We start from the raw sequence: 11527 nt of genomic DNA on the forward strand, positions 1-11527 counted from the left end.
GCATCGGCAGGCGGACGCTCAACCACTGCGCCACCAGGGAAGCCCTGTCTCATCATTTTTTTTTTTTTTGTGGTATGCGGGCCTCCCTCTGCTGTGGCCTCTCCCGTTGCGGAGCACAGGCTCCGGACGCGCGGGCCCAGCGGCCACGGCTCACGGGCCCGGCCGCTCCGCGGCACGTGGGATCCTCCCAGACCGGGGCGCGAACCCGCGTCCCCCGCATCGGCAGGCGGACGCTCAACCACTGCGCCACCAGGGAAGCCCAAGACAGCTTATTTTTGAAAAAGAGGCTCCACAGATTCCTCTGTGAAAAACCTCTTCAAAAGGAACGTCATGAGAAACTTGGAAACTGGGTTTCCTACTGACCCCGGCGCTGAAGGAACAGATGGAGACGGGCTGAGCGGTGCTCGGCGAGGTGGGGCTCCGTGGGGTCCTGTGCCCGCCTTGCGGGTGGATGGCACCCCGGGCCGCGGGCTGGACTATGTATTTTTCAAAGGCTGTTTAAAAAATGTTAGCTGTTGCCTAATAAGTGCTTGAAAGTTTACATATTAAAAGTGTAAGAATTATACTTTTACTTTCTGCTGGTTTTTAAGTGCTGACTTGATTTTGTTTGGAACGACTTGGTTTCCCAAATCCAGGCTGCCTACCCGGGGCTTGGCTGGTGTTCTTAGGTGGGTGACGGGATGTGTGCTCCGAAAATACACAAGAGTCTTGCCCACGGCGGTGTCTCTGTGTCCTGTCCGCAGAGCTTATGAGGACGACAGCTCGAGGCCCAAAGCACAGGTGACCAGTGGGGACATGGGTCCCGAGAGTGCCGGACAGGAAGGCAGGGGCAGGAGGGGACCCTCCGACCCTGGCTTTCCCACAGCCCTCTGCCCCGTGAGAAACAAACCGCTGGCTGCTTTGGTAAGTCCATCCTCCCTCCTCCAACTCAGACACGGGCCGCACGTGGCTTGAGGCCCAGTCCCGCAGCCGGGCCTCGGGGCCCCATGCGTGCCCGCTCCCAGCCCTGTGCCGGCCCTTCCACACGCCCTGGGGACACAGTCCAGGACTCCGCCCACATTCCGCACTTGGGGATCCATGCGGCTCTCTCCCTTTCTACGCCATGACATCTTTGAGAGCTGCTGCTCTAGCGGATTCATTTCTTGAAAAGTCGAGCATGACACAAACTAAAACACGTTAATACAAGTGAGCCCTTCATGGCATCGAGCACATTCACAGTGTCATGCAACCACCAGCCCTGTCTAGTTCCAGACCACTTCCATCTCCCCCCGTCGAGCCCAGACTCCATTAAGTGTTACTCCCCACCCCAGACTCCCAGCCCCTGCAGCCACCCAACAGCCTCCGGCTTGTATGACTTCTGTTGGCTTGGGCATCTCTCGTAAGTGGAGTCACACGGTGGGCGGCCCCCTCTCACTCAGCGTTGTGTTCTTGGCAGGACTACTCACAACACCAAAAGGCAGAAACCACCCGAACGTTACCAACGGATGAGCGGACGGTGCTGTGTCCACACCGTGGAACACTGTCCCACCATAAGGCGGCCGACGCGCGCTCTGTGCAAGCGGTGGATTCTTGTTTTTGAAATCCACGGAGCCTAGCATGGTGCCTGGTACGATCCATACGTATGAGTTGAACAGATGACCATGTATATAACGGATTTGTTTTCTGAACTCTTTCACCTCAATGTCTTTGGCATTCTGTGTGACTGTAGGAGGAACGTCATAATACTACTTCTGATACTTGTGCTTATATCATTGGTCCAGGTGGCACTGAAGAACTTCTCAGTGGAACTCCCCAGCGAATACTTTTAAGACGCCCAAGCACAATCTCATTCTGGATACTTCTCAGCATGGACTTGGCATCCAAACCGGGACACAGGAAAACCAACGTGGCCACGGTGCGCACTCCTCTTTTGTATCAGGCTGGCACAGAGCAGGAAAAGGACATATTTACAAGCAATCACGCCCATTGATGAGGACACCACCCCTGAGATAACCGATGGGAGGCTGGGCCAGATTGCTGATTCCACAGATAACAGAGGTGCACACAGAGTTTCTAGAAGGTTCCTGGAGAGCCACTGGTAACAGTCGCATTGTCCGGCTTCAGTTACTTCCCATAAACGGAATCTGTCCCATCAGTAAAGAAGCACACCTGTGCCCTCTCCACCATCATTCTGAGACTCAAACCCGATTAGGATTTTCCCACAGAATTTTCAGACGATTTTCATCCCATTCGGTAGGATAAGAAGGAAGTGAGCTTCCAAAACTTTCCACCTGTGCTTTCTAACCTCAGGGTGTGGAATGAGAAGAAAATAATTGAAGAAAGAAAATACCGGAGTCGCGAGTTTCCTTTCTCGTGTGGGTTTCATTTTTCTGTCAGGGTGAGAGCACCGCAGGCCTCCCTTGATTCCCTCCAGTTCCTCACGCCTGTTCCACGTGCGTCTCTTCTCCGAGGCGGGGACGGGAAATGCAGGCGAGGCTCTGAAGTCAGGTCCCCAGGAAGACTCGAGCTGAACCGCAGGGAACCCACCTCAGAGGAGGCATCCACCACCCAGGCCGAGGGAAACAGGAACGTCAGCGCCGTTCCATTTTCTTTGACTGAAGTAGGTTAAATCTGGGCAACTTGTTTGGACTCGTCCTTTCAATGCACCGAAGGGACGCCACCTAACTGAGAACTGAGATCTCACTGAACACTGCACGTTCTCAAGAGCAGGGATTTTCCAGCCCTCTTCCATGGAGGCCACAGTTCTCCAGCAGTGCTGGGGCCTCAGGGAAGCCAGGTGGGCTGAGTGGCTCTGCCGCCCCCCAGAGCCGTGCGCGCGCGCGCGTGTGCGCGTGTGTGTGTGCGCGTCCGTGCACGTGCGTGTCTACCTGGGGCTTCCTGTTGGATTTAACGTGAGAAGCCGTGTTGTAAACACTGGGAAAGGACCTGGTGGCTGGTGTAGGCGGACAGTGTGGGATTTGCATGTGGAATAGTTACCTGTCTGTGGAGCCAGGCTTCACTTTCATCCTCGTGTTTCTGAAACGAAATAAGAGCATTAGAGAAAGGAGTTTTCGCACATATTGTGTCTGCGAACAGCAGTGTACAAACAGTTGGATTCCCCTCCACGGCAGCTGCACAAGCTCAGGAAGGGGGCCGGCCCTGCTCTGCCTCGTCTCATGCTGTGGCTCAGAGCTGAGCACGAGTGTCCCCGAACAGGAAAAATGTCACTCTCCCAGCAACGAGGACAAATCCACGGCGGGTGTGAATCGTTTGGGAGGTGGTGCATTTCTACCATTTGGTGGTCACCCCTGACCAGACACATGCCCGTCAGACGGTCGCCAATGACCATCTAGTGGCACGTGCCCACTTAAAGGCAAATCTCAGGTGCTGCATTATTTTAGGAATTTGTGTGCGTGCAAGTATGTGTGCATGTGCGTGGGTGTCTGTGTGTACACATGTGTCAAATTTCCAGTTCACAACAATCCTGGCAGACCAAAACAGTAAAAGGACTTAAAAAGCATATGAAAAGTAAATCTCAGAGAACTGTGTGGAAAGACATATAATGGGAGACCAAACACACCAACCAAACCACCCAGGAATAGCTGCTCAGCTGCATGGGCCGTGGACCTGTCCCTGGGGCGGTCTGTTCTTTACCTGTGGGCAGGATGGCGTTTCACTGCTGACCCTCGCAAGACCGGGGGTCCAGATGCCAGAAGACCTGGGTTACGAGCCATTCCCAGCTGCCCAGCTGGGAGTCCACTCTTTCCTTCCTTCCCCTCAAGAAGCCCATCAGAATAACCTGGAATCTGCTCTAAATCGTATTAAAAATCAAGTAAATCACTGGCCCACTGAGAACACTGGTCTCAGCGACAGCTCACTGCGACTCCCCTCAAGATCGTCATTGGGCCGCGGGGTCAGAGCTGCTGTCTGGGGCCCCGAAGTCACAACACAGCTGCTCTGCAAGCCTTTCTCCTCCTCAGTTGGGAAATAAAAATTCAGGACCAAAAAAGAGTTTCTGAGAGAACTGCCTGGGTTTATTAACTGATTTTAACGGATGTTTCTTTACCCAACACAAGGAGCCCTGCCCCTTGGGGCTCAGGGATCGTGGAGGACGCAGCCCTTGGGCCAGGGGCAGGCCGCCTGAGGAGCTGAGACAGCCGTGGGTCACTCCAGGGTTGCCAAGCCTCTCTTTAGATTTTCGTTCCTCCTTGTCTCCCCTCCTTTGCCCCCTGTAACCACCCACTAAGTCAGCCTCAGGCCCTGGGAACACACTGGCCTCAGCGGTGACTTTCAGACACGGGGCCGACCGTCCAGGGTACCAGCTGGCTCTGGTCAGTGAGGGACAGAGAGGCTGAAGTGGCCAGGCCAGGCTGCAGTGCTGGGTCCTGGGGCCTCAGGCTGGACCCCTCCCCTCTCTAAACATCAGCTGGAAAATGAGAAGCAGCCCGTGTGAAGTAGCTGTGGGCAAGGATAAAGGGAAGTGGGAGCTCTGTGAGCTGGGGGCTGAGAGGATCAGCCCCGAGTCTGCAGCAGTCCTCAATTCACCCACAGGGGGACACCGAAACAGAGACCCACATGCAGGCTGCACCCGGACCCGCCAGGAGCCGAGAGTGTGTGTGGCTCAGAGATGACCTGGATGCCCGCGGATGCTCCCCGCCGTCCACTTAGCCCCTCCCCCATACCTTGGTGCAGACCCCGGTTGTGGCATCGCAGAGGGTGAGGATGGACACGTTCTGCGCCCGGCTCAGCCAGTTCACGGCGACCTTGGTGCTGGTGGCCCACTTGACCATGGTGACGTAGTACTCCCTGAAAGCACGAGACGCATGGTGAGCGGTGATGCAGGGCCCTCGGGGACCATACACCGGCCCGACCTGGACACTGGGCCAACGTGGGGCACGTGGGGTTCTGAGACGGGGCTGTCAGGAAAGTGCGCCGCCGATGAGCCCCCAGGGGAGGCCCAGCAGGAACCGGTGCTGGAATAAGCCGGCGGGGGTGTGCTTCTCTCCCGGCTGCCCCCCAAGAGCCGTGCGCCCCTGCACCGGGCCAACACCCCGCCATCCGACCTGTCCCCGGGGCTGGCCTGTGCTCCGCCCCTTGGGTTTTGTAAGTCATGCTGGGCACTGCTGCCCACTGACCTGGCTTTCTCGCCACGGTCCAGCCAGATCCCAACTCTACGTGGCTGGAAGCGGTGAGGACGGCTCTTGGGAGGCCGACAGAGCAAGAGCCAGGACGGGCTCCGAGAAAGGGGCCCCTCAGGGAGGGTTAGCCTATAACGCCCGCTTCCCCTCCCCGTGGGCTGAGCTGGGGAAGCCTCAGTGTTTCCTTCCCTCAATTCCCAGGGGCATTCTCGAGCTAATTAGGGAAACTGGTTCGCGGCTCTGGGCACCCGGTGGACTTGATGTGACATCCTAGACGTCACGCACTTGCTTCCACCCAAACCTGAACACCCCACAGTGTACCCAGCGGTGGCGGGGGGGTGCGGGGGAGGGTACTGGGGCTCCCAGTCCTTAATTCAATTACCCAGAGCCCTCCAAGAACGGAATTTTTAGGAAAAAACGTACACTTAAGAGTTAGAAGGAAATGACCGGAAGATAACTGCACAAAAATAATATCCTCCGGTGAATTCCGAGACTGTTCTTTCTCGAGGCCCGAGCACACGTGCCTCACCGCCTGCCCCGACTATCTGTAACGAGGTCTCGTGTTCAGCATGATGACTTCACGTCTGACAAGATCCTTTATCACTAAGATGCAGCACGCTCACCGGGTGACGCCGGGCCAGCTGCAAGGAGAGCCAGTCCGTTCCGTAATTACTGTCGACGGAAGAGTCGAAATAACCAGGCGCTTTCAAAGAGGCTTCAGCTCACCGGGGGATTAAATCGCCGGGGCCCCCATTTCTCAAATCTACCTGTTAATCACAGTTGTTGTTAATTTAACCAAAGTCAAGAGCACCTGGCAAACACGGTGGTGGAGGCCTCTGAGCCGTGGGGCGGGGAGGGTCCAGGAGGGCAGGCCCTGGAGACACAGGCTCCGTGAATTCGCCGAGGACATGGTGGAGGGTCGTTCAGCGCAGTCCAGCTTTTACGCTTTTCCACCTTCTCGATTTCTGTGATTTTCTGAAATCCAGCTGTTTCTGTCCTAACCGTCTGCTCCGGGGACCCTGGGCCTGCATGTTTACAGGATCCCACCCTGTCCTCTCACGGCTCCTGCTCTGAAAGTAACACGTCCTTTTGGCAGCTTCTCGTGGCTCCTGCTTTGTTTGACGCTTCGCCGCCGGGAGGACTGGAGCCACGTATCTAACGACGGGATGGGACCATCCGTCTGCATGTCTGCAGACATGAGACATGTCCGGTCTGTGCCCAGCCCATGCTGCACATGTAACACTTTTAATTTTTAATTAAGTCACAGATGGGCTCTACGCCCTGTCAAACAGACACTGAAGAGAGCCTGGCACTGAAGGGCCTGGTGGATGGACCCGAGTTAAGTCCCGTTTTTGGATCCGTTTGACGCAGGCATTCCTGTCCAGGTGTGATATGAGGTTACGGAGACAGGCTGCACTTAAATATATCCCACCTGGATGAAATCAAGGAAGGCAAAGTCAGATCTCCCGGGATGACTGGTTTTTTCTGTGGCCTTCATACTTTTGATAATTAGGGGAGACCCTAATCTTGTTTCCATGTGCTGGAAATATTTCTTCATTCTTTGCCTCCGTCTCATTTTTATGGTGTTCTTTTGCATAATCTTCATTTAGGCCAAATATGAAAGAAGAAATTATTCTGACATGTTTAAAAGGTGAGGCTGACCACATTCAGTGCTACTGCGATCAGCGTGAGGACCACAAGCAACGGGGCTTTGCGGTGGGCGGGAGATGGGGCTCAACTCCAAATACAACAAGGACAAGGGTAAACTTCCTGCCAAGGAGCAGGTGGGGGCCGGTGGATGGACGGTTACTAAGGGGAAACATCAGGGATAAAGGGGCTTCTGGCCAAACTTTCTCTTGCTGAAGGCAGGCCAGGTGGCCAGACAACCCCTGGGGGAGGTGGGGCTGAGAAAGGTGATCAGACGTTGAGGGTTGGAGGATCCTGGCTGCAAGTGGGTGATGCAAACACACCTGGAAATGTGAATGTCAAGGCCTGTTTGCGGAGAGGATTCATAGGAGCTGGACTAAAGTTTGGTCCAGAAGGAGACAGTCAGTGATTACACACTATTCTCAGTGTTTCCATGTCCTAACTCGATATGAGAACCATTGTAACTGGAAATAAAGAGATGAATACAATCTTCTCTTTCTGGTAAGAAACTCCTCAGTGATACCTTTGGAGCAAATCACACAAGAGCATCACTGAGCTGTGAGGATGGCCTGGGGATGGGGCTGGGCTGGCGGCATGAACGCAATCGTGTGGCCAACTAACCACTTCATTGTTCACGTTTCAAGTTGCCGCCAGAAAACAGGGAGATGCAGGGGCAAGCCTGCTTCATGGGGCTGGAAAGAGTCAGGACCGTCACCCTGCAGAGGTTCGCTACTTTCTAGAGGTTTCCTACTTCCTAGAAATGCAACCACATGCCCAGTTAAAGTGAGCGCTAGAGCCTCTCGCTCTCTCTTATTTTTACTTTCCTAATTTGTAATATGGGACGTGATTTACAGAGGAAAATAATAATTGTACTGCAAATTAGGACAGTTAAATGTGGACCCACTTTGCCTAGTTCAGTGGAACCTTGGCCAGGGTGTGGACTGTCACCTGGACGAAGAGGCGGGATGCAGCTTCCTGCAGAGGCTGGGAGAGCTTTGCTTCTACAACTAATACTGTATAGAACTTGAATCCTCAGTTCCTTCATCTGTGTAGCAGGAATTTCACAAAATCTGGATGGCACCTTTAGAGACGTTTATGGTGATGAAATATAATGAGAAATATTTTTTAAAAACTCTTGAAACAATGAAAATCATTAAGGACTCTGTAAAGATGACATAATAACCTCTCCGAGAATAAGTGGTGCTTCAGGACCTTTGCTTCCAATAACATTACCCTTCATCAAACACCTTGGGAAACTCTCACCTGACTTGCCTTCAGAACGTCACAGCCATACAGGTCTCATTACCTGTACAGCAACATCTCGTCTCTAATCAATATTTCCTAATTCTGTGAGTGGCATCAATGACTAGACTTGGTACCAAACAATTTTTGGTTATTTTAAGTAACCAAGTCGGCCTGCAAAGATAAAGCATTGCCAAGAATAAGCTGATTTTAAAGGTGCACTCGCAGCTCTTTGGTGATGAGGCGTAGACCTTCATAAAGAAGCGACGCTTTGGGTGGAACGATGTTCTTTTGCAACGTAAGGCTTCGTAGCCACACGATATGTTAATGGAAAGGAAAATAAAACAGGTACTCCCTTAACGAAGCGGTCCCTAAGCAGAAATCCTTGACTGGAATAAGAAAAGGCCTCCTGGTTCCTAACACATTTTCCATCTTCCCTAACTGCAAAGCTGTTAGACTCTGGCTCTAAGGCCTGCGGGGAGGGCCCGGGCCAGGCCCGCGTCGCGTTACCGCTGACTGTCTGGGGGAGGGTGTGTCTGGTGGCCCCACACGCCGCACGGCTGTGTCGAGTGTAGACTCCACAGACACGTGCAGACGCCAAGCACACTCACGCCTGGTTACCAGAGCGCAGTCAGCCTTTACCAACTTGGCGTTAAATGTGCCTCTGAATACACAGAAAGGTGAAAAGTCATAATGTCACTAAAAATGAACGCTGAAAGCCTCTGGCTGTAACACAGATGGAGGTGGGTGAAGTTTGGTTGCCCGCGTTTGCTTCACCGTATGAAGCAGCCAATGGGGAGCAGGAGGAAACTGTTTTTCTCTTCCCTTTTGTCTGATCCTCAGAAACACTGGGCTGGCACAGCCAGAAATCTGGGGAGCCAGACCTTCACTACCTCGGTGTTAAGAATATCACCATTTGTCATGGACACTAATTGACTTAGAATGTCAAAAAAAAAAAAAGACTCCCAGAAGGCAGAGAAAAATCTCAACTCAGCCCAGCAGAGGCACCCAGATAGATATGGGTCAGACTGCGTCTTCCCGAATTCACCTGAGAAAGATTCAACCAGCGCCGGAGGCTCAGGGAGAGGAGCCAAATGTTACCTTCACATCTTGTCTGTTGCCAAATATCAGATATGGGTGGACCTCTCCTTTCTGAGGTGGGGAACTAGGAAGGTCAGACAAACAATACAGATGAGAAGGGGAAATCATACGAGAAATGCAAAAGAAGGACATGACCGTAAAACTATAGGATGAGATAAAAGAGGTGAGATGAGGGGACTAACGAAACTGAAATTGAAAATTACAGAAATTTGATCCAGAGAAATCAAGGAAAATGTGGAAAGCTCCCCCAGAAGGTGGAGGAAGGGGTCCCAGAGGAAGATGGAGGACGGCGGATGGTCCTCACGTCTGAGAACGTAAGTGCTCCTCACGGAAGAACAGGCGTGATGGGAGAGAGGCAGTCACCAGAGACACCATGAAAGATGCCTACGTAGCTAAGACATGAATAGGCAGATTGAAGGGTTTTCATACTCCAGGGAAACTAACAAAACACCTGAAAACATTCTGACAGACTCTTAGAGATCTATGAAAAAAGAAATGCCACAACAATCCAGTAATAAGGAAATAAGTTTTGAGAGACAATACAAATTTATGCTGATCTCAGATTTCTCTGCTGTTCTGGGTCTAATGGTATTTAATACCTCAATGTGTTTTTAACAACCAATATCTTTTTGTTTAAAGTATATCTTCTACTTGAATATACCAATTCAAAAATTCAAAAAATTAAAAGCAATTCAAAATTAAAGGTTCAAAATTAAAAGCTTAACATGTAAGAAGATGATCTCTAAAACCAATTCATCCATAGCCAGTCCTAAACTACTATCAATTTGATTATGAATTTGAATGCAAATATGAAAAGTAATTATTAAGTGACAAAAATAATATAAAATAAAATAAATATTAGGTGAATATTTCATAGAATTATAAACATTTGGTAAATCTTTTAAGGAAGATTAAAAACAAAGCTAGCGGACTTCCCTGGTGGCGCAGTGGTTAAGAAACCGCCTGCCAATGCAGGGGACACGGGTTCGAGCCCTGGTCCAGGAAGATCCCACATGCCGCGGCACAACTAAGCCCGTGCGCCACAACTACTGAGCCTGCGTGACACAACTACTGAGGCCCATGCGCCTAGAGCCCGTGCTCTGCAACAAGAGAAGCCACTGCAATGAGAAGCCCGCGCACCGCAACGAAGAGTAGCCCCCGCTCGCCGCAACTAGAGAAAGCCGATGCGCGGCAACGACGACCCAACACAGCCAAAAAAATAAAAGTTAAATAAATTTTAAAAAAAGATTCTTTCTTAAAACAAAAAAACAAAAATAAATGTAGCACTCATCACAAATGATGAAACAAAGAGAACATTTAAGATATGGGAACACAAACATGCTACATGTCTGGAACAGGAAACTAAACATGAGAAACTTTCAAAATAATCATAAGTTTGGGGAGACCTGAATTGATTAGATTTAAGCTTCATGTGGGTAGAGACTGAACCCACTTCATTCTTTTCTATTTCTTCAGCACCTTGCCTAGTGTTTCACATGTGGTAAATACTTAATATTTTTTAAAGGAATGAATTTAATTCTAACAGAAAGACCAATGAGCTTCTTTTCTGAGAGGGGAGCACCTAATAAATAATTCTAAAGTTCACATATAAGGAGAAATTTTCAAAAATGGCCAAGATGGTTTAAAAGGAAGATTAATGAGAGGGGATTTATACCAAAAGCTGTTAATGATACAGTACAGACTTTTTACTGGTGTAACAATCAGTAGATCTACAAGTGATGGACAGCCTTAAATCACAATGGTTTACATGAAAACAGAATAGTTCATATAAGAATTTAAGTTAGCAGAAGGAATGAAATCATAAAAATCAGATCAGAAATAAATGAAAAAGAAATGAAAGAAACGACAGCAAAGACAATAAAACTAAAAGCTGGTTCTTAAGATAAACAAAATTGATAAACCATTAGCCAGGCTTATCAAGAAAAAAAGGGAGAAGACTCAAATCAGCAGAGTTAGAAACGAAAAAGGAGAAGTAACAACTGACACTGCAGAAATACAAAGGATCATGAGAGATTACTGCAAGTAACTCTATGCCAATAAAATGGATAACCTGGAAGAAATGGACAAACTCTTAGAAATGCACAACCTTCCAAGACTGAACCAGGAAGAAATAGAAAATATGAACAGACCAATCACAAGCACTGAAATTGAAACTATGATTAAAAATCTTCCAACAAACAAAAGCCCAGGACCAGATGGCTTCACAGGCCAATTCTTTCAAACATTTAGAGAAGAGCTAACACCTATCCTTCTCAAACTCTTCCAAAATATAGCAGAGGGAGGAACACTCCCAAACTCATTCTAGGAGGCCACCATCACCCTGATACCAAAACCCGACAAAGATGTCACAAAGAAAGAAAACTACAGGCCAATATCACTGATGAACATAGATGCAAAAA

The 11527-nt window shown here is 50.2% G+C and overlaps 1 protein-coding gene across 1 annotated transcript in view; it reads right to left on the reverse strand.

Annotated features, from left to right (window-relative positions):
• Positions 1–11527, reverse strand: part of DPP6 (dipeptidyl peptidase like 6) — an 824646-nt gene that overhangs the window by 90587 nt on the left and 722532 nt on the right. The window contains exons 11-12 of the mRNA XM_024129132.3: positions 4662–4785; positions 2977–3015 (exon numbers count right to left, since the gene is read on the reverse strand). Of these exons, the coding sequence (XP_023984900.1) occupies positions 2977–3015; positions 4662–4785 (163 nt within the window). The remainder of the gene's footprint in view (positions 1–2976; positions 3016–4661; positions 4786–11527) is intronic.

Source organism: Physeter macrocephalus, chromosome 5, assembly GCF_002837175.3.
Source record: "Physeter macrocephalus isolate SW-GA chromosome 5, ASM283717v5, whole genome shotgun sequence".
Lineage (NCBI taxonomy): Eukaryota > Metazoa > Chordata > Mammalia > Artiodactyla > Physeteridae > Physeter > Physeter macrocephalus.